The sequence below is a fragment of the Schistocerca serialis genome, chromosome 1, assembly GCF_023864345.2.
Source record: "Schistocerca serialis cubense isolate TAMUIC-IGC-003099 chromosome 1, iqSchSeri2.2, whole genome shotgun sequence".
NCBI lineage: Eukaryota > Metazoa > Arthropoda > Insecta > Orthoptera > Acrididae > Schistocerca > Schistocerca serialis.
The window spans coordinates 431997731-432022368 of record NC_064638.1 but is presented as its reverse complement, the minus strand read 5'-3'; the positions used below and the strand labels follow the sequence as shown (position 1 = coordinate 432022368).

The 24638-nt window shown below is 40.1% G+C and overlaps 1 protein-coding gene across 1 annotated transcript in view; it reads right to left on the bottom strand.

The window, feature by feature from the left end:
- LOC126472480 (methionine aminopeptidase 1) overlaps positions 1-24638 on the bottom strand; it is a 118205-nt gene that overhangs the window by 76712 nt on the left and 16855 nt on the right. The window contains exon 3 of the mRNA XM_050099937.1: positions 18380-18439. Within this exon, the coding sequence (XP_049955894.1) occupies positions 18380-18439 (60 nt within the window). The remainder of the gene's footprint in view (positions 1-18379; positions 18440-24638) is intronic.

The following is a 24638-nucleotide window of genomic DNA, read 5'->3' as shown; positions in this document are numbered from 1 at the left end:
AAACATTGGTTCAGTAAGGAGAAAGGAGCTTCAATCTGTTTGAGTGTAAATCATGAACTGAGGGGAATAACTGTCATCTACAAGTCACTTGGTTTTGCCATCCTCTGAAGTCATAGTGAAAGAGGGAAAGTTCCTTCGGTCTTCATGATCGGCATTAAATTGCAGTCTGTCTCCAGGGACTACTGGGGCCTCATGGCCACCAGCTGACAAATTTTGTTGCTCATGACACTAAACACCCGTCATGACACTGCCTCCTCCTAATGAGGGTTCTCCCCACAGGGCCACCCAGCCATAGCAAAGATCTGGTGTATCCTGATGGACAGGCACCTATTCACTGAAAACACAGCTCAGCATCAATAATATGATCCCTGGTTGATTAGGGATTTGCTACTGTATGGATACCTGATGGCCCTCAGGTGGATTAGCTATCATGGTGAGAAGTTGTCAACCTCCTCTGATAGGCTTGAACTATCTGTAACAATTTTAAAAAAGGCGGAGGTGAAACCTACATGAGGCTGAACACAAGTTAACCGAAATATGTGGTATACAATAAGGGAACAAAGTAGGAGAAGCCAAAATCTATATCCTATGAGCAAGCTAGGTTGCCAGCGGGTAATCTCCCCTAGAGAATAAATCACAGAAAATATATAGCCAGAGGAAAGGAAAAAATCCTGCCATGGCTTGGGACCTCCCACTTACGAGAGTTGTGAGTGGGGGATGTTGAACACCTCGAAGTTTGGGGGGTCCCTCACACTGAGGTCAGTGATTGCCATTCCTTTCCATTCTGAGGAAGAAATGAATGTGTCAGAGTTTCACTCAGATTGTAAGGAGTAAATCAGAGAATAATTGGTTGTAGCAACTAATGAGGTTTTTTTTTTTTTTTTTTTCAGCCAGTACTGGTGATGGTCATATGGAATGGTTTATGTCTAGATTTGTATAATTTGCCACAGTAAAATACCTGACTGAGATTGAAGGAAAAAGTACAGCATCTATTAACAATTTGTTTTTATACACAAGAACGTTCAGTGATTTAGAAAGCTAGAGTCAGCATTTTATCTCACTATAACGGTTAATTGTTAACCCTTTCACGGCTACAGGCATGCTTGACATAGGCCGTGTCGAGTTAGGTGCCATTATGGCCAAAGCAGACTACCTGCGCCGGGACCCTTCTGTCTGAACACTTCCTGCTCGCTGTATTACTTATGTCAGCCTGCTTGTGCTGAGCTGAATATTTTGAACAGAGCTTGGGAGCTAAACACTAGAATCTGTATGTCCACTCTCTCCAGTTGTCTGTTCTCATGGTGTGTGCTAGCCCAACAGTTCATTAACAAAAAATTCATAAGGAGAATAAACTGCTTGCTGGAACATATTTCTGACGCATACAAATATATTCCATGTGCATAAAAACTTCACAGCTAGACACCAATGTACTCAAATATAAAATATTTCCTTTCCATCAGAATAATTTGATTGCAGCGTAGACATAAATCTGCAAAGTGTTTATTATCTGACACAGGGGATGTATGCTGTGTATTTGCTTTATGCTGCTGTGAAGAATCAGGTTCATCTGTTGCCTGCACATTAATTTATCTGGAGGGATGCTTTGAACGTGGATTCTTTACACTTTTGAACCATTTTTACAACCTGCAGTACGTATTTTCAATATTTCTGTTCATTCCTACACAATTTTCATGACAACCGAAGATGACTGTCTACATTACGTGGTTACAATTTTAGTGTATCACAAGCAAATTAATATGTACAAGTTTTGTTTCATTGGTGCAACGTATGTTGTGTAACAGCAAGTCTTTCTTGCCAACATACTGTTTCATTTGGAGAGATGCTAAAAACTAAGTAAACTTAATTGTTTGAATATTTTTCACAATACTCAGTATGTATTTTTAAACTTCCCTTACGTCCTTTGCTATGTTTCATGATTTTAAAAAAAAATCTGTGCCCGAATATAGTTGTATCCATTGCGTTGGAATAATTTCATTGATGAACATGTGTAGTTTTTGTTTAATAACTGGTGGAATGAATCTGGTGTAGTTCTGTCACATACAGAATTGGTATTATAGCATCCAAAATACCATGCCTGTCTGTTGCCAGCGTATTTGATCATCTGAAGAGTCACTTCAAACTCAAGAACTTTAAGTATTTGAAGACTTGTTTCAAAGCACAATATGTACTTCCAATCCTGCTTTACGTCCCTAAATAAATTTCACTGTCACAGACCATAATAGCCAAATATAATTGTCTATGTTACATGGTAACAATTTTAGTGTATCGTAACTAGATGTATACGTTTGAGTTCTATTTCGCTGGCACAATGTATTCTGTGAAATTGCATTATAAACAGAATATACATTGTACCATCTGAAACATCATGTCTGTTCATTTTTAGCAAACTACTTCAACCGAAGGAACTGTCTGAATACCTTTTTCACTTATTATGTCAATTTCCCCCCCCCCCCCCCCCCCCCCCTCCCCACCCCACTCTCTCTCTCTCTCTCTCAATCCAAGCTATGGACTGGCACCAATGAAGTTAAAAATAGCTTTTTAGATTGTCTTTTTCAGAGTCACGTAGAAGAAGGTGTCATTAGATGAATGACGAACACTAACTCTAAGGTTTATTCAGCACTTGCACATACAAGTGCACGGAGCGAACTGCCTCTGGCCAGAACACATACAGTTACAGAACATTACAGTACAATGATTCTTGACATTTGTGGATACTTCTAGAATGTACTCAAACCAAATAAAGAAATTCAAATTTTACAGTTCAGGTGATTTTTGAACTTGTGACCCTCCATGCAACAGTCTAGTATCCTAACCACTACACCACAGTTTCTGCGACATTGCTCCCTCCTTAAGAGAACAGCATCTTAGTGTTACGTCGTCCTAGTCCAGGAACAAGTCATCGGTCCTGCATACTCCGACTCCCGATGACTGATGTTCGTCCTGGCAGTGATCTTAGATCTTCCTTTGCCGCTACGCTCTTTGTCACCTTTTCACTTGCTGCCTGTTGCTGGAGCTCCAAATTTACCCTGCGTTGCAGGATCCTTATAGGGCTTCATTTGAAGGACGTGAACCATATCTCTGACCTTTTGTTGTCTTGTGTCGGGGCAAAATCTTCAACTTCATAAGTAACATCATCAGACAACTGTTTTACAACCTTATAAGGTCCAAAGTAGTGCCTGAGGAGTGTCTCAGAGAGACCAACCTCCTGAACAGAAGTGAATATCTAGACGAGGTTACAACGCTGATGGCTCATGTCATACCTTCGGCGATCGTTTTCTTGAGCCTGTGGCGTGTAGAGTCGAGCTAACTGCCGAGCTTCCTGAGCTCTGGTTAACACCTGGCCGATGTAGTTGTCATCCACGTCATCAGGATGTAACAGAAACACAGTATCCATTGTCAGTCACCTCACACCCATGCACCAGGAAAAATGGCGTAAATCCTGTGCTGTCTTGTTTGGCGGTGTTGTAGACAAACGTCACATAAGGTAGCACCTCATCCCAGTTACTCTGCTCAACACTGACGAACATTGACAGCATGTCGGCCAAGGTCTTATTAAGGCGTTCAGAAATACCGTTAGTTTGCGGACGGTAGGCAGTCATCTTGTCATGAGTAATGTTGCACTGACGGATTATCTCTGTCACAAGGTTCGATTGAAAAACTTTCCCTAATTATCCGTAATTAACGACTGTGGGGCACCGTGTATTAATAAAATATCTTCCACAATGAATTTTGCTACCTCGAATGCTTCAGCTGTTTTCAAGGTTTTTGTAATGTCACAGCGTGTCAGATAATCAGTTCAAACAATAATCCATCTATTTCCACTAGGAAACATTGGAAATCATCCGAGGAGGTCAATTCCAACACACTGGAAAGGCATTTTGGCTGGTGAAATTGGTATGAGTCAGCCAGGTGGTTTCTGAGGAACTGCCTTTGTCCTATGGCAGACAGTGGGACACAGTGACAGACACTCCTAAATAAACCTGGTCAGAAATACCTCTTGTGGATCCTACCACAGGTCTTAATAAATCCTAAATGTTCGGTCACAGGTGTGTCGTGGAATTTCTGTAGAACATCTAAGTGCATGTGTTTAGGAATTACTGATAGCCACCTCTTTCCAAACGAATCAAAGTTTTTCTTGAAAAGTAATCCATTAACTACCTTAAATTGTCCTTTCACATCCTACGATCGATTTAAGGCAAGCATAATTTGAGATATCTTGGCGTCGTCCTGCTCAGCACGTGGATCCTGGAGCGCAGCTAGACAGTCACTATCTTCATCAAAGTCTTGATGGTCTTGCACAGGATTTCTTGGGAGACAGTTGGCATCTTGGTGTTTTCTCCCACTTTCGTACACTATGGTAAGACGTAGTGCCCACCTGGCAAGTTGTCCTGTTGGATGCTTAAGACCTGTCAACCAGCAAAGTGAATGATGGTCTGTAACAACTGTGAATGGCCTTCCACGGAGATACTGTCTAAATTTGCACATGGCTCAGAGCACAAGAAGACTTCTCTTTCTGTAATTGAGTAGTTTCTCTTGGCTTTTGTAAGTGTCCTAGAAGCATAGGCTATAACCTTCTCTTTTCCATCTGAAATTTGCACCAGAACAGCACCAATCCCATACCCACTGGCATCTGTGTGTAGTTCTGTAGGTGCTCTCATCCTACAGACCAAGTACAGGGTCAGTCGTCGGAGCTTTTCGCAGCACATCGAAAGAATCTTGTTGAGCACCACACCAGATAAATTTAGCATTGGCTTTTAACAATTCTTGGATGGCCTGGGTTTGATACAAAAGTCTTTGATAAAATGATGGTAATAAGAACATAATCCGAGGAAGTTTCTTACATCTCTACTACTTTTAGGAATAGGAAATTCCGTTATAGATCTCACCTTTTCAGGGTCTGGCCGCATACCTTCGTTTGACACAAGATTTCCAAGTATTTTGATTTCTTTTGCTGCAAAGAGACATTCCTTGGATTAAGTTTCAGTCCGCCTTGTTGGAGACACTTAAGAACGCTCCTCAGTCTTTTTGTGTGTTCATCAAATGTCTGAGAACACTATAATGTCGAATCTAAATAACAAGATTATCCATCATCCATTCAAAAGTTGCTGGTGCATTACACAAACCAAATGGCATTATCTTTAACTCAAACAGACCCTCAGGGGTGATGAATGCAATTTTCTCACAATCAGCCTCATCTACTTCCATTTGCCAGTATCCCGAGTACATGTCCATGGTTGAGAAAAACTTAGCCCCCTTCAGACAATCTAGTTTATCATTAATTTGTGGAAGGGGGTAAACATCCTTTTAGTTATCTTATTAAGTTTCCTGTAATCAACAAAAAAGTGCCAACAACTGCCATCCTTCTTTCTGATGAGAACCACTGGTGACGACCATGGACTCTGCGAAGGCTGAATGATGTCATTCTTCATCATTTTCTCTACCTCATTGTGAATTATTCGACGTTCCATTCCTGACACACGGTATGCTCTCTGGTTTATTGGCTGATGATCTCCAGTGCTAATCTGGTGCTTCACCATCGATTTGTCTATTTTGCTCTTCGCCTGTAGATTGAAGCATTCAGAGAACTCTTGAAGAATGGCAAGTAGCGTCTTCTGCTGTTCCTTAGTGAGATCTGATGATAGTTGAGCTAGAAGATCTTGTCTCTTAGTGGTAGCACTAATTTTGCTCACAGACTTGGCATGGGAAGTTTCTATGATGGTCAGCTGTTTGGCAATTAACGGCTCAGCGTTTGCTACGCACATGCATCTTTGGAGGATCTGCGGTTCTCAGCGACAGTTAACTATCCACAATTCACCGAATCCGTACTTAAATGAGACAACAGAGGCTAGGATGACCAAGTTATTCTTCAGAAGTATGCATCTCTTATATTCCAGATGAATGATGAACACTAACTTCATTTAACAAAGGTTTATTCAGCACTTGCACATACAAGAGCGCAGAGCGAACCGCCTCTGGTCAGAACACATTCAGTGTTTGTACAGTTATAGAATATTCCAGTACAATGATTCTTGACATTTGTGGATACTTCCAGAATGTACTCAAACCAAATATAGAAATTAAAATTTTACAGTTCAGGTGAGTTTTGGACTCGCGACCCTCCATGCAACAGTGTAGTATCATAACCACTACACCACAGTAACTGTGCTACTCAGCTTCTTCTGTGACAATATTTTTGCACTTTTTATTTTAAAATAATTTATTCAGAAGTGTCATAATTTTAACTATCTGTTTTAGTTTATGATGATCAGTAATGCTTTGTGCAGTAAGTGTTTAAATAGGGTACCACATATAATGGTATGTTGCAAGTTTTCTTTGGTATCTTGTTTCCTGGTGCACTTTTTGTTTTCTGGAAACCACACGTCTGCACATCAGCAAATTTTTCTTTGAATGTTCAGTCACAATAACATCAGGAATATGCCTCCCTGTAAATTGTGGAAGATCCTCATCAATGGAATGCCTTTCTCAGCCAGCTTTTCTCTGTTCTGTCACACATTTTTCTACATTTTCACTAACAAGAGAGACGAGAAACTGTAAGAGCCATTTTTCACCCTGTAATCAACTTGTGGAGAGCATGTGCATTTAAAATGTACTTACACTGAATGTGAAAAAATCTTTCTTGTACAATTTCTCAGTCTTATGCACTAATATTACAGAACTCACTATGGTACACTGTACTCATACTCTACTTTTAATCTACAGTAAACTGGGGTTTCCTGTTTGCTTTTTAATTATTTATTTATTGTTGCAGTATTTCCATCAGTCTCCTCTGTTTCAACGCTTTGTGTTGGGTTACATGTGGGCAACATCCACACTTCTCTTATCAAACCACTTGCTAGAATCACTTTCTTCGCTTCTCTGTTTCAGTTACCTAATGTTTCACCCATTGTTACCGCTACATGCAGTTGTTCTGTGTTTGTGAACTCAGAGGAATGGATCTGGACTGGAATGCCATGTCGACATACAGAATATGTCCCTGTTGGAAATATGCTCTCATGAGTGTTGCACTAGGTTGCTACTTTTCTCTAAATTGTGAATCACAATTTCTATTGTTGCATTGGTATATACAATTAATTCCAAAATGTATCCAGTCTGACAGTCACACAGTACAAATGCATATTTCAAATGTATTTCTCTTGGATGGAATAAATTGTTTAAAAGATGATCTACCTTTGAACAACAACTGGCTTTTGTGAATACATGGTTTATGATGTGGACTAAATGGCTGTGAATCATCATATGAATTTCAAAGAGATTCCTCATTTTAAAGAAACTGTCACCTGCTTACTTCTCCTTAAAGTGCAGCACTTTCAAATGTAAAATAAAAGTCTATGGACATAATTTTGCTGAAAACTAATGTTGAAAGTATATTAATGGATCAATAATCACTAATTTTCAACTTTTTAACTTTGCCCAATAGAAGACAAATAGCAAGACAACAAGGTTCCTCAGCTCCAGTATCATTCCAGCTTGACAGTTGGGAAACATTTGCGAGTATTTGCCTTGGTATACATGTAAAATCTATTCATTTCATTTGCTGTAAAATGAAACAGGTCTTCTGACAGAACTACAACAAAAAATGACAATGTTTTGAGACTTTAACCAGTTGAAATTGGTGCCCTGAAACAGACTCACCAAACACGTACTTTAATGGCTGGAAATCTGTTTCCAACATAAAGGATCACTAAGGTGTGCACTTTTTCCATAGCTTTTTGCCATCACTTTCCGATTCTTCATATTCTGAATGTCTGCCAATCACTCCTCTTGTAGAAACATTATACTAGTGGGCTGTAACAGCCATTGTACAGACTGAGGACTATTCCTTTGAGAGTCCATTGAAGACTCATCACCATTACTAACATGGGGTAGTCACACTCACTACCAAGTATCTTCAGGATCTCTATCTGTGCAACCATGGCGATGTGATATTTCTCTTGCAGAGCAGAGGAACCTCAAGTTAATAGTGACCAATCCTTCAATTGGCCAGCCTATGGCTACGTGATTTTTGGAGTCTGCAGGAAAGCCTCCTCAGTACCAAATACATGTGGCAAATACATATGTCATTACGGGTTTACTGCTGAATGTTGCAACATAGTTTGAGATCTTTATAGTTTTGGAAGGAATTGATCATTGAGGCCATCCCACAAAGTCTGAAATGTCCTACAGATTATGTCAAAGATTGTTGGTTGGTTTAGAAGGGGGTGGAAGGGGAGGGGGGGGGGGGGGGGGGAGGTCAGAAAGATAGGACCAAAATACTGATGGTACAATACCCATCCCGCTGCAGCAGCGGAGAGCAATCTGCACCCCAGTTGGTGTTGCTCAGGCAGCAGAGGGCATTGAGGTACTGCCAGCACTTCTGCATCAGCTGACAAAGATGAGAAAGCCACATCAATCGGGCATCGAAAACCAGACCTAAGAATCGATATGTCTCCACTACCGTAAGTGTATCGTCATCAAGGTAACATTCTGGTTCCGGATGAACGGCATGGAAGTAAATGACACATGACTTCAGAGCTGAAAACCGTGGGATAGGAGTCCATGACTGCGCCTTGTGGATGTCTCCCTGAAGAGCAACTCAGGAACACCAGTACTGGAGGAGCAGTACGAAACGCAGAAGTTGTCTGCATACAGAGAAGGTGAGATGGACGGCCTGACAGCTGCTGCTAGACCACTAAAAATAGATACACTCAATACAAAGCCCTGCGGGACCCCATTCTCCTGGATATGGGGGAAGTATGAGAGACACCAACTGGGATACAGAAAGTATGGAGCAATAGGAAGTTTTGGATGAAAATTGGGAGTGGGCCCCAGATACCCCACTCACACAATCTTGCAAGGATATGATGTTGCCAGGTCATGTCGTGCTCGGCATGGAGTGGGTATTTGCTGGGTTTGAGCATTGGAATGATGGTGCTCTCCCGCCATTGTGATGGAAAGACAGCACATCACACCAGATCTGGTTAAAGATGACGAGGAGATGTCACTTGCAGTCGGACGAGAGATGTTTGATCATCTGACTGTGGATCTGATCTGGCCCAGGAGCTGTGTCGGAACAATGTGCAAGGGTGCTGAGGAGCTCCCACACTGTAAATGGAGCATTATAGGGTTCACTGTGATGTCCAGTGAACGAGAGGGCTTTCCTTGCCATCCACCGTTTGAGGGTGCGAAAGGCTGGGAGATAATTCTCCGACACGGAGGCTCAAGCACAGTGCTCAGCAAAGTGCTCGACAATTGCATTTGCATCGATAGATAACACACGATCGATGTTAATGCCAGTGACACCTGTCTGGGTCTGGTACCCACAAACACATCTGGTCTTCATCCAGACTTGGGAAGGTGACGTATGGCACCCAATGGTCGAGATTTACCTCTTACAGCATTCCTGTTTCTGTCTCTGTTTATAAGCTGGTTAATGCGGGCATGGAGCTGTTTAAAAGTTATTAGTTGCTCACGGGAAGGGTGTTGCTTGCGTTTCTGTAGAGCTCACCGACACTCTTTAATGGCCTCAGTGATTTACAGTGACCACCAAGGTACTGACTTTTGCCAGAGGCACCCTAAAGAATAAGGTATCATGTTTTCCACAGCAGAAACGAATGTTCTAGTGACCTGCTCAACCACCACATCGATGGTACCATGTGGGGGATATTCAACGGTGAGAGGCAGAGGTTAAAGCTTCCCAGTCTGCCTTGTTTAAAAGCCCATCTTTGGAGATATTCGAGGGAATCGTACAGAGATTGTAGAGTAATCAACACAGTAATTCTACACTCTCATTTGCTGATAGTCAACACCAGTGATCTGCAATTAAGTCAAATGCATCACAACTTAACATGAGCATGTTTTAGATGCTCACCTTAATCATAACACACTAAAACCAAAGGAAAAAGTAATGTAATGGTGGGCTGGGTCAAGTAAAGAAGTAATTAGCAAATCACCTCTACAATAACAAAGCTCACAACAACATCATTTACATCGTCATTAAAAGCACAATTAGTTTGTGTTACAGTCATGTCTGAAGCTGCTGGCACGGTACCTGATGTGCGGTTTTTGTCTGTAAAGTTTATCACGGTGTAAGATTGAATGCAGTGAGTTACAGGGATATTTACAACATATACATCACTAGTGAAGTGAGGTTGAGCCTGTATTATGCAAATATTTTACCATGAAATATGCCACCCACCTAACTAATGAATAGTTTTTCTTTTACTTGATGTAGAACTACATCCATGGTATAGGCAGGTGGCCATTCAAATCATACAATTCTTTATTAAATGTTATGTTTGGGCACTGGTTACCTTCAAATAGACAAAGCACATTCAAATAGGCCTATATGAGAGGAGTTCAACTTCACGGGCCTGTTACTAAAGTTTGACCTAAATATTCTGTCTGATGATGAAAATTTGAAATGTGTAACACTTAATAAAGAATTGTGCGATCAAGGCATTTCCATACTTTTAAGTTGTGCCAATAGTATTTCTATTTCGCGAGAGAGCTAATGTGAAGTTTGGAAAGTAGGAGACGAAGTACTGACAGAAGTAAAGTTGTGAGAATGGGTTGTGAGTCACACTTGGATAACTCGGTTGGTTGAACACTTCTACTAGTCATTACTGGAATCCTGTGACTTGAGTTCCCATTGTAGCTGATAGAATGTAAATAAATTGCTTTGAACAAATAAAAATTAACATACATTTTGCTGACAATTTGAGAACAATACCCAAAGGAGAGCCAGGGTATGATCCTATATACAAAATCAAAAGCCTTATTGGCCATACTGTTTCTAAAGGTAAAGTGCTACCGAAGCTACAAAAATTTGGTCTCGATGAGCAGATTATATCCTTCAGAGGGCGTCATTCAGGGGGGGAGGGGGGGGGGGAGGAGGAGGAGGAGGAGGAGGAGGAGGAGAAGAAGAAGAAGCTACAAAATGTTTGTGCTATCTAATGTGAATGGTTTAGTACACAACTTTGAACTGTATACTGACATAACTAATCAAAATGAACATCTTCCTGATATAGGAGCCAGTGGAAATGATATGCTAAGGCTAGCTAGTGTAATACCTGAGAACAAAAATTGTAAAATATTTTTTTGACAACTGGTTCTGTAGTTATAGGTCTGCAAATGAAACTGGAAGAAAGAGGAATCTACAGCCTAGGCACTGTTTGTTCCAATCACTTAAAAGGATGTGTTTTCGACTCTGACAAGAAAATGAACAGATCTGGAAGAGGTGCAACAGATGAAAGTGTTCCATGGGAAATATGCAGTATTCTGCTGTAAATCTGCTGTAAAGTGGCATGACAACAGATTTGTGACATTACTCAGCAATTTTGTGGGAGCAAATCCAATGACTGAAGTAGAAAGATTTGACATGTAGCTGAAATCAGTCAAGGTGCCTTGCCCCAGGGCAGTAGTAGAGTATGATCAGTTCATGGGAGATGTAGATCTTGTGGATTCTGTTCTAGCATTGTATAGGACCCAGATATGTTCCAAAAAAATTGTATCACAGAATATTTTTTTCATTTTCTAGACCTGATGGTAGAGAACTTGGTTTCTTTACAGAAGAGATGAACTATCAAGTGGAATGCATTGGAAAAGCGTGCTTGCTTTAGCAGAGTTCAAGAAGGCCATAGATAGAGGTTTGTTGTTCCAGGGAAAAAGTGAGGCAAGAAAGCAAGGAAGGAAGACCTAGAAGTAATTCCATCAAGAGAGCCTACATGGCAAAAATAAGAAAGGACCAACAGCTGCACTGCCTGAAAAAGAAAGGCGGCTAGATGGCACAGGACATGTGCCTATTATGGATCTCAAAGGAAGGTGCAAAGTTCCATCATGCAATGGAATGGGAGAGTGATGTGTTTTTAAATGCAAAGCGCATTTATGTTTCACTGCAAATAAAAACTATTTTTTAAAATTTCACAATGAGCGATGAAATGAGGTATCTAATTATTGAATAATATGACAAAATATTTTATGAAAACAGAAAAGTAACAGTTTTTCAACTAAAACTATTCATAAATGTATGTAGAAGCACATCTGTGTATCTTTCCTAAATCATTTTATACAAGTATGTAAATAAAAGTGTTGCGAGTCTTCTGGGAAGTGTGTTGACAATCACATGGTGTTGCCATACGGCAACAAACATAAAATATTGAATAAATCAAAATTACATCAAAATTTCTATGTTCAACCTATCACACAGTGTTTTGTGTGTCAGACCCTACCCCCAAATGTTCTTTATTGACAGTGTTTCCTAAAAAAAAAAAAGAAAAGTCATACAATAGAGGGTTAACGTGATGTAATTCTTCAAATCTATTACCAGTAATACAAGAAAACATTAGTAATGAAATATGAGAAAGAATGTGTAGTAAAGAAAATAACTTTATGAAAGTGGTATGTCTTCACACAACATCTTTTTTCATATAATTCCATTGTATGGTTAATCATATGCACTGAGGAACTTGTCAATATGCAATTTTGAGACAGTGTGGATGCATTTAACACTACCGCAACTAAATACTCCATGCTGTCATTCCAAACCATATTAGCAAGTCAACCTGTTGCCAGTTGCTAAAAATGTAACATTGGTTCTCCACCTATAAATGGGTTGCAATCCATCATTGGTTACAGCTTTGGATGTGAATGCCAACTCCACAAGACGCCTTGATGTGATGAAAAATGTTTGTTGCTGCCACTGATGCATGCTGTGCTCTAATGGAATTTGCAACATGAATGAAACCAACTCAGCTTGGGGGAACACAAAATGTGAAGCCACACAAGGAGTGATATGGGTTCACTCTTGTTCTTGATCTACATAATTACCTTCTAATAACTAAACATACTTATCAAGAGCTAAAACAAAACCTTACGTACTGTAGCTCAGATGCACAGAACTAGAATCTAATCACAGTAAGCAGTCACAATCTAATAAAGACTCATTGTACAATTCCAAAAAAGGGGAAACATCTGCTAGCATCACAGGTAGGCATTAATGGTGATACACTAAACGAAACAATGTGTGTACACATCCTTACAGTCCAGTTGGATACCAAGTTAAAATGGAGTAGACACAAACTAAGGAAGATTTTCAGTTTAGCACAATTCATCCTTAAATTTCCCTTATTGTGTTGATTTAAAGACAAAAAAGATAAGCTTATTTTGCATATTTCCACGCACAGTTGTCTTATGGAATTATCGTCTGTCGAAGTGCATATAAAGTAAACTTAGTATTTACTCAGCAGAAGGGAACTGTAATACTGTTGTATAAAGTAGGTAACCACCTATCTTATAGAGGTCTTTTTAAGGACCTTTGAATTCTCACACTGTGCCTATACATTTACTTCTTAATGACTTTTGCTAAACTGTGATTGGCACAAGGGAAATACAAGATAAAAAAATAATTTTTGTGTATGTTTGTCACCACATCTCGTGTTTAGAGCGGATTTAACAAGCTCCCAGGATGCAAAGCAAGAAACAAAGACTCCCTACCAATCCATATGAAAGATTCAAAGATTGAAACCATGTGTTAGCTACATGGCAAATAGCTGTTTTCACAGTGGAACTAGCCGACAGGCAGTGTTGCACTGTTAACAAGCGTCTCTTACACATGTCATTAACTATTTTCTCTGAAAAATACCACTGTATGGAGCAAATATTAAGTTCCCAACATGAGACGTACCTGAGGAAGTAGTGACTCCCCTCCCCTCCCCAATCTCTCTCCCCGACCCCCCCCCCCCCCCCACCTCTCCTTCTTCTTCTTCTTCTTCTTCGTAACAGCTTTATTTCATAATTTTTACCAACATGGTAAGGGGGTAGCAGCGATCTGTTCTTGATCATTAAAAAAAAAAACAGCCAAGCTCACAGATTACCTCATCTATTAAAATGACTGGTTTTAGCACATTTAAAAGACCATCATCAGATTATGAGCACCATTTGCTTGGATCTGGCGGCACTGTGAACAGCTGTGTATGGTCACAACCGTGGCTGCAGTTATTGTGACCATATCCAGCTGTTCACTATGTCACTAACTCTAGGAAAATGGTGTTCTTAGTCTGAAGATGGCCATTTAAAAGTGCCAATTTGATAAATGAGATATTCTGCAATCCTGACTTTTTTTCTAATTGAGCATTCTTTAACTTTACTATTTTAAATTGCTGGCAAAAATAAGTAACAGTCAGTGGAACAGCCAAGTTTTATGACTTTTCATGATTAGCTCATTTAGTTTTGTTAAATTATACTTTAACTTACTCCACATCCCTGAAAGTTCTCCTTGATGTGATCTATACGTCACAATGGGTGGAGGAATCAAGTCAGATATCTCCTTTCTTTGTAAATTAGGTTTTGGTAGTGATGGTTCTGAGCCAGCAGTTTGGCCTCAAAACTACTACAAGAAAATAATAATAATAATAATAATAATAATAAAAGTTAAAAGGAAGTTAAAAGTTAAAAGGAAGTGACGCTTGATCAAGGTCCGCGTCACGTCCCATTTTTAACCAGACTTAACGTCTGAGAAAGTAAAGAAATAATAATAATAAACCCCGTGGAGGCCCGGGGAAAGAATAGGCCTCCGGTATGTTCTGCCAGTCGTAAAAGGCAACAAAAAGAACAAACCACTAATAGGGCTAACCCCCCTTTTAGTGTGATTAGTTGGTTCAGTACAAAACTAATGAAGCCTCGGACAAGCGCTGTCATGGTCGGGGACGACGCTTTAACCAACACAACTGGATACAGATCACAAGTATACACAACATTTATTACCAGATACCCAGAATTAAAATTTTTAACAGAACAATGACTAGCTGATCAGATACGAGTAATAATCAGAAATAACAGGATACCCCAGTAAAAATTAGAAAACATCAAACAACAAGTACAACAAATACTGGAAGAAAATAATGTGCAATCAGAAGAAGAAGAAGAAAATACAGTAATGGACTCAAACATCCCAGAGCAAACAAACAAAGAACACACATCAAATAAACAATCAGAGGAAAACGAAATCTTAAGACTGCCACCAGAACAGGCACAAATAGAACACGAAGTGACACACGTTAGATATAGAAGAAAAATTTCAGCTGACATATATAGAATACAAAGACACAAATACAGACATTAGACCATTCTTGCATAGACCGCCAAATAACCCACAAGTCGAAACAACAATAAAAACTATCAACACAATCATACACAACAAAATAAATGAAAACACAACTATGGAAGAGTTACAACTACTGGTTTATATAGGAGCACTCACTACACTAAATATACACACTAGGCAGAGATCAGAACCAACCAACACACAGAAGAAACCCACAAAACCATCATGGCAACACAGGCTACAGATCAGAATAGAAAAACTGAGAAAAGACATCGGACAGCTAACACAATTTATAAGAAATTAAATATCAGACAAAAAACGAAAAAGGTTAGGTAAAACCTCACAAGAAGCGATAGAGCAATTAGATGAAAAGAAGCAGAAATTACAAGCATTGGCCAAATGACTTACAAGATACCATAAAAGTGAAAATAGAAGGAAACAAAACCAAATATTCAACACAAACCAAAAGAAATTTTACCAGACAATAGATAACATACACATTAAAATAGACAATCCACCAAACATAACAGACATGGAACACTTCTGGAACGACACATGGTCAAACCCGGTACAACATAACGAACATGCACGATGGATACAAGCAGAAACACACACATACAAGATGATACCACAAATGCCTGAAGTGATAATTTTGCAACATGAAGTCACCCAAGCAATTAATTCTACTCACAATTGGAAAGCCCCTGGAAAAGATAAAATAGCAAACTTCTGGCTAAAGAAGTTCACCTCAACACATTCACATCTAACTAAATTATTTAACAGTTACATTGCAGACCCATACACATTCCCTGATACACTTACGCATGGAATAACTTATCTGAAACCTAAAGATCAAGCAGACACAGCAAACCCAGCTAAATATCGCCCCATAACATGCCTACCAACAATATACAAAATATTAACTTCAGTCATTACACAGAAATTAATGACACATACAACACAGAACAAAATTATAAATGAAGAACAAAATGGCTGTTGCAAAGGAGCATGAGGATGTAAAGAGCAACTGATAATATATGCAGAGGTGACGTATCAAGCTAAAACTAAACAAAAGTCGCTTCACTACGCATACATTGATTACCGAAAAGCTTTTCATAGTGTACCCCACTCATGGTTACTACAAACATTGGAAATATACCAAGTAGTTCCTAAATTGGTACAGTTCCTAAACATAGTAATGAAAAATTGGAAAACCACACTTAATATCCAATCAAGTTCAAATAATATCACATCACAGCCAATACAGATTAAGCGTGGAATATACCAAGGAGACTCATTAAGTCGTTTCTGGTTCTGCCTTGCTCTGAACCCACTATCCAACATGCTACATAGTACAAATTATGGATACAATATTACTGGAACATACCCACACAAAATCACACATTTGCTATACATGGATGATCTAAAACTACTGGCAGCAACCAATCAACAACTCAACCAATTACTAAAGATAACAGAAGTATTCAGCAATAATATAAATATGGCTTTTGGAACAGACAAATGTAAGAAAAATAGCATAGTCAAGGGAAAACACACTAAACAAGAAGATTACATATTGAATAACCACAGTGACTCCACAGAAGCGATGGAAAAAACAGATGCCTATAAATATCTAGGATACAGACAAAAAATAGGAATAGATAATACAAATATTAAAGAAGAACTAAAAGAAAAATATAGACAAAGGCTAACAAAAATACTGAAAACAGAATTGACAGCAAGAAACAAGACAAAAGCTATAAATACTTACGCTATACCAATATTGACCTACTCATTTGGAGTAGTGAAATGGAGTAACACAGACCTAGAAGCACTCAATACACTTACACGTTCACAATGCCACAAATATAGAATACATCACATACATTCAGCAACAGAAAGATTCACATTAAGCAGAAAGGAAGGAGGAAGGGGATTCATCGACATAAAAAACCTACATTATGGACAGGTAGACAATTTAAGAAAATTCTTTCTAGAACGAGCAGAAACTAGCAAAATACACAAGGCAATCACTCATATAAATACATCGGCTACACCACTGCAATTTCATAACCACCTTTACAACCCTTTAGATCATGTAACATCAGCAGATACGAAGAAAGTAAATTGGAAAAAGAAAACACTGCATGGCAAGCACCCGTATCATCTAACACAGCCACACATCGATCAAGATGCATCCAACACATGGCTAAGAAAAGGCAATATATACAGTGAGACGGAAGGATTCATGATTGCAATACAGGATCAAACAATAAACACCAGATATTACAGCAAGCATATTATTAAAGATCCCAATACCACAACAGATAAATGCAGACTTTGCAAACAACAAATAGAAACAGTAGATCACATCACAAGTGGATGTACAATACTAGCAAATACAGAATACCCCAGAAGACATGACAATGTAGCAAAAATAATACATCAACAGCTTGCCTTACAACATAAACTTATAAAACAACACGTTCCCACATACAAGTATGCACCACAAAATGTACTGGAGAATGATGAATACAAATTATACTGGAACAGAACCATTACAACAGATAAAACAACACCACATAACAAACCTGACATCATACTCACCAATAAAAAGAAGAAATTAACACAACTAATCGAAATATCCATACCCAATACAACAAATATACAAAAGAAAACAGGAGAAAAAATTGAAAAATACATCCAACTGGCTGAGGAAGTCAAGGACATGTGGCATCAGAATAAAGTTGACATCATACCAATCATACTATCAACTACAGGAGTCATACCACACAGTATCCACCAGTACATTAATGCAATACAGCTACATCCAAACTTATATATACAATTACAGAAATCCGTAATTATTGATACATGTTCAATTACCCGAAAGTTCCTAAATGCAATATAACATATACCGTACAGTTAAAAGGAAGTGACGCTTGATCAAGGTCCGCGTCACGTCCCATTTTTAACCAAACTTAACGTCTGAGAAAGTAAAGAAATAATAATATCATAACTTATCTGACAAAAGAAATGGTTTTTTTTTTTAAGTAACGGTAACCTATGTAACGGCACCAAATGTAACTTATGTCGAACAGTTATTCTGTTATAAATTTTTATAATCAGGGTAAGACTTTGTGCTCATCCTGTACATTTCTATAATTTAAAAGTATGAACATTTTACAGCAGAGATGATTAATTATAAATCAAACAAAACTTCACAAAAAAAGGCACTCTGGTATTATTGTAACTTACCAGTAAATCTGTAATTTGGCCAGGGCTCATAGTCTTCCTTGTCATTTGGAGACAATCCCTCTGAAAAATAAATTGTAGTTTGATTATCTCACTTTCAGAATTGTCTTACACAGCTTTTCACATAACAGAAATACCAACTCAAGCTAACTAGGCGCCATGTAAAATAGTAACAAACTAACAATGTTTGTACCAACCAGTCTTTATAAACTCAGAACATTCTTACAACAAACAGAGGATCACCAATGGTACATAAGTTTGTATTTTTATTTACAGTTACAATACATGGGAAGATCAAATAAGCTGCAAAATGAAGCTAGCTGTAATTATTAGGAGGCCAATTACGTATGCATTTTCATATTGTTTAAGACAATTACTTAACACCAATGAAACACATTTTTCATTTTCATATTGTTTAAGACAATTACTTAACACCAATGAAACACATTTTTCATGTATAAAACACCATACCACATGTAAAATTCACATTATGTTTGTATGAGGTACTGGAAAAAGGTGGGGGAGGGGGGATTGGATAGGGGTGACGTTTGGAGGACTGGGGTAGAGAAGATGGACAGTGGGCAGAATCCAAGAAAAAGCATAATATTAATTCCATAGCTTTGGTATAGCCTGATAATTAGAAGAGCCACACTCTTTTATAAATTTAAAGGCCAAATCAGCTGTGGTTTAAAAGTATTCAAAGCAGTACCTCACTGCATCTTAGTAGCAAAAACATTTATATGAGGCATCGAGGCAAAGAGCCAGAGCTATGAAAATAGTAAAGTCATAACTAACTTTAAGGTTGGTTTGAACACCAATATACTTTATTGAACCTTTAGGAAGGGATGGAGAAGGAAATCTGCTGTGCCCTGTCAAACGAAACACCCTGGCATTTTCCTGAAGTGATTTAGGGAAATCACGAAAAACCTAAATCAGGATGGCCGGACGCGGGTTTGAACTGTCGTCATCCTGAATGTGAGTCCAGTGTGCTTACCACTGTGCAACCTCACTTGGTCTTTATTGAATCTACATCTATAACCATACTCTGCAAACCACTGTGAAGTGCATGGCAGGAGTTAAGTCCTATTGTACCAGTTATTAGGGCTTCTTTCCATTCCATTCATGTATGGAGTGTGAGAATACTTTAAATGCCTCTGTGTGTGCTGTAATTAAATTAACATTATTCTAATTATCCCTAAGGGAGCAATACATAGGGGGTTGTGGTATATTCCTCGAGTCGTCATTCTGAACCAGTTCTTGATACTTTGAAAGTAGGCTTTTTAGGAACAGTTGCATCTATTTTAAGGTGTCCACCACTTCAATTTCTTCAGTATCTCTGACATTTTCTCATGTGCCAGACTAACCTGAGACCATTCACATTGCCTTTCTTTATATATTTGCAATATTACCTGTTAGTCCTATTTGTTATGGCTCCCACATACTTGAGCAATGTTGTAAGCTTGGTCACACGAGTAATTTGTAAGCACTTTCCTTTACAGACTGAATGAATTTCTCTAGTATTCTACCAATGAAAAGCAGAAGTCTGCATCTACTTAAGCTGTGACTGAACCCCCAGAAAGTATTATGAGGGCCGTTCAGAAAGTAACCTCCGGTTGATTTAAAAAAATACACCAAGTTAAATAAAAATATTTTAATATATACATCTTACAACTACATCTTTGCACTATTTTTCTACATAGTCTCCATAGCGATTGAGGCACTTATCGTATCTCTTCACAAGCTTTGAAATTCCTTCTGCATAAAAATCACCCGCTTGTGCCTGGAGCCAGCCTGTGACCGCATCTTTGAGCTCTTCGTCGTCATCAAACCGCTGTGACCCCGAGCCATTTCTTCAAATGCATGAAGAGGTGATAATCACTTGACGCCAGGTCTGGGCTGTAAGGTGGATGGTTGATAACGTCCCACTTGAAGGACTCAAGAAGGGCCGTTGTTCTGCGAGCAGAGTGAGGACGGGCGTTATCATGCAAAAAAACGATACCGGAAGTCAGCATACCACGGCGTTTGTTCTGTATAGCCCGTCGTAACTTTTTTATTGTTTCACAGTACACGTCTTGATTAATGGTCGTACCACGTTCCATGAATTCAACCAACAACACCCCTTTGGCATCCCAAAACACCGTTGCCATCAGTTTTCTGGCAGAAAAATCTTGCGAGGCTTTTCTTGGTTTGGTAGGCGAATTTGAATGTGCCCACATCTTTGATTGTTCTTTTGTCTCAGGGTTCACGTACTTAATCCAGGTTTCGTCACCGGTCACGATTCTGTTTAACAATGGTTCTCCTTCGTCCTCATAACGTGACAGAAAGTCTAATGCAGAGGCCATTCTTTGAGTTTTGTGGTGGTCGGTAAGAATTTTGGGCACCCATCGTGCACAGAACTTACGGTAACCCAATCTTGCTGTCACTATCTCGTACAAGAGAGTCTTAGAAATCTGTGGAAAACCAGTAGACAACTCCGACATTGAGAAACGTCGATTTTCACGAACTTTTGCAACTGTCTGAATGAGTTCGTCAGTCACCAATGATGGTCTACCACTCCTCTCTACATCATGAACGTTTTCTCGTCCACTTTTAAATAAACGTACCCATTCACGGACAACTCCTTCACTCATAACTCTTGGTCCGTACACGGCACAAAGCTCACGATGAATAGCTGCTGCAGAATATCCTTTGGCTGTAAAAAACCTTATGACAGCACGCACTTCACATTTGGCGGGGTTTTCTATTGCAGCACACATTTCAAACTGCCACAAAAACTAAACTAGCGCAGGTACGACGTTCACTCGACCACGGCTTGATGCCGACTGACCTGTTGAGTGCGTGAACGCACAGATGGCGTCGCTACTCCCTCCACAACCCGCACTGTGACCAATCGGAGGTTACTTTCTGAACCGCCCTCGTACATCTAGGTATTTGTATGAGTTGACTGATTCCAACTGTGACACACTGCTCCTGTAGTTGTAGGATACTACATGCAGTTTGTCTATTAACAAAGTTTCAAGAATTGGCTTTCAATGATTACTCTAGGGATATACCATAACCCCAGCCTACTGCTCACACAGGGATCATGAGAATAAGATTACAATAAGTGTTGCATGCGAAGAGACATTTAAACAATAATTCTTCCCACACTTCATACGTGAGTGGAACAGGAAGAGACCCTAATAACTGGTACAATGGGACATACACTCTGCCATGCACCTCACGGCGGTTTGCATAGTATAGACATAGATTACGGTCAAAATAAGGGCTAAATCATCAACAAATTTTGTACAGAACCTAATAGGGATGCAATCGCACCCTAGGGCTTTGTTCTGTTTTAGTGATTTCAGCTGTTTCTTAACACCACTGAAACACAACTATATCACTCATCTTTGCAGTGGTGCACAAATCAAATTGGGGTAATACCCCTCAGTTTTCATTTATAAATAAATGTTAAAAAACTGATTTTTCTTTTTTTTTTTGGTTTGTTTAAAAGAGGAGGGCAGGGACCAAACTGCTAAGTCACCAGTCCCTCATTCCGAATAAAATTATTCCACTAAGGTGGGAGTAATAGAAAACACAGGTGGAAGAAAGGAGAAACTACAAGAATGACAGAGGGGCAACAAACACTAAAATGGACAAAATCGGACAAGAAAACAAGAGAGAGAGAGAGAGAGAGAGAGAGAGAGAGAGAGAGAGAGAGAGAGACAAGAAACATGTACAAGAGATCAAAACAAAAGAGCAGATTACCATGATGGGCTGACCATGAGAATAAAAAGGAGAAGCCAGTCACTCTGCAACACATTAAAACCTCCACCCTAAAAGCACCAGAATGAAGGACACAGAGGGACAAAGGACATGTGCTAAAACTTAGATCAAATGATAAAACCCACACTCATGAATAAAATGTAAAACTAAATCTGCTGTTGAGGCATTGTTGCCCAACACCAAAGGTAGAGTGCTGGGAAGGTTACAAGTCCATTGCAGAACAGCTAAAAGTGGGCAGTCCAGCAAGACGTGGACAACAGTCTCTTGTGAGCCACAGTGACACCGAGATGGGTCCTCGCGACAGAGGAGGTAGCCATGCGATAGCCACATACAGCCTATGGGGAGCTGGCAGAGAACCACAGACTCCCTCCCTGTGAGAGGCCCGAATGAAGGTCTTCCATGCATTTGTAGTCTCCTTAAGGGCACGCAGTTTGTTGTGCATACAGAGATTATACCATTCAGTCTCCCAAAGCTGAAAAACCTAGCAGCGTAATAATGATTGCAGGTCAGTTACGGGGATGCCAATCTCCAGAAGCGGTTCCTGTGTAGCCTGTTTGGCCAGTCTTATTTTTTTTTTTTTTTTTTTTTTTTTTTTTTTTTTTTTTTTTTTTTTTTTTTTTTTTTGTGGTTTTAGGGCACACAACTACAGTGGTCAATAGCGCCCATTTTGTTTGGCCAGCCTGTCGGCAAGTTCATTTCCTGTGATTCCAACGTGGCCTGGGGTCCACACAAACACCAAGAAACAACTGGACTGTTCCAGGGCACGGAGGGACTCTTGGGTAGTCGCAACCAATGGCTGGCAGGGGTAGTACTGGTCGATAGCTTGTAGGCCGCTCAAGGAGTCAGTACTGACAAGAAATTGCTAGGGTATGAGTGGACGTGCTCAAGAGCACAAGAAATGGTCGCCAATCTGCAGTGAAAGCACTGCACCCATCTGGCAAGGAGTGCTGTTCAATATGTCCTCCATGAAAATACACAAAGCCAATGTGACCATCAGCCACTTATAGGTTGGTGTCAACCATTTCATGGCCCTGGTACATGTCAAGAATCAAGAGAAAGTGACAGCGGAGAGCCGCAGGGTTAACTGAGCCCTTAGGGCCATGCGAAAGGTCCAGGCGAAGTTGCGGCCTAGGTGTACACCATGGAGGTGTACATGAATGGACCTCAAGTAAGTGTGGTAAAGGCAAGGACTCCACTCTAGACTAAAGAGATTGGATGTGAACCGCAATCGTAAGACCTGAGTTGGGCCACCAATGTAGGAGATGAACTGCCGTGGTTGGGAAAAGGAGACAATAATTCGGATGCTCAGGAGAACTACAAATGTGCATAACGTAACCAGCGAGCAGTTGTGCATGCCTAACCTCCAATGGAGGGACTCTGGCCTCCACCAAGAAGTTGGTCACTGGACTGGTCCTAAAAGCTACTGTCGCCAGTCTAACGCCAGAGGGGTGCACTGGGTCATGTAAACACAACGCTGAGGGCACAGCCGAACCATGAAACAAACTCCCATATCCAAGGCTGGATTGAACAAAGTCTGTGTAGAGCTGCAGCAGTGTAGATCAATCTGCACCCCAGATGGTGTTGCTCAGGCAGCGGAGGGCATTGGGGTGCTGCCAGCACTTCCGCTTACACTAACAAAGATAAGGAAGCCACATAATCGGGCACTGAAAACCAGTCCTAATAATCGGTATGCCTCCACTACAGTGAGCAGTACGTCATTAAGGTAAAGTTCTGGTTCCGGATGAATGGTACAATCCCAACAGAAGTGCACGACACACTATTTCACGGCTGAAAACTGGAAGCCGTGGGCTTGAGTCCATGACTGCGTCCTGTGGATGTCTCCCTGAAGGTGCCACTCAGGAACACTAGTGCTGGAGGAGCAGTACAAAATGCAGAAGTCGTCTGCATACAGAGAAGGTGAGACGGATGGCCTGACAGCTGCTGCTAGACCACTAAAAATATATACACTCAATACAGAGCCCTGCAGGACCCCATTCTCCTGGATATGGGGAAGTATGGGAGACACCAACTGGGATATGGAAAGTACAGAACAATAGGAAATTTTGGATAAAAATTGGGAGTAGGCCCCAGATACCCCACTCACATAATGTTGCAAGGATATGATGTTGCCAGGTCATGTAGTGCCTGGCATGGAGCCAGTAGGCAATGTGACTCCAGGACCCAACACAACCACCGACTTACCATGCACTCTAAGAGCTTACACAGAACACTGGTGAGGCTTATGGGCCGATAGCTGTACACATCAAGTGGGTATTTGCTGGGTTTGAGCATTGGAATGATGGTGCTCTCCTGCCATTGGGATGGAAAGACACCACCACACCAGATCCGGTTAAAGATGACAAGGAGATGTCACTTGCAGTCGGACGAGAGATGTTTGATCATCTGACTGTGGATCTGATCTGGCCCAGGAGCTGTGTCGGAGCAATGTGCAAGGGTGCTGAGGAGCTCCCATTCTGTAAATGGAGCATTATAG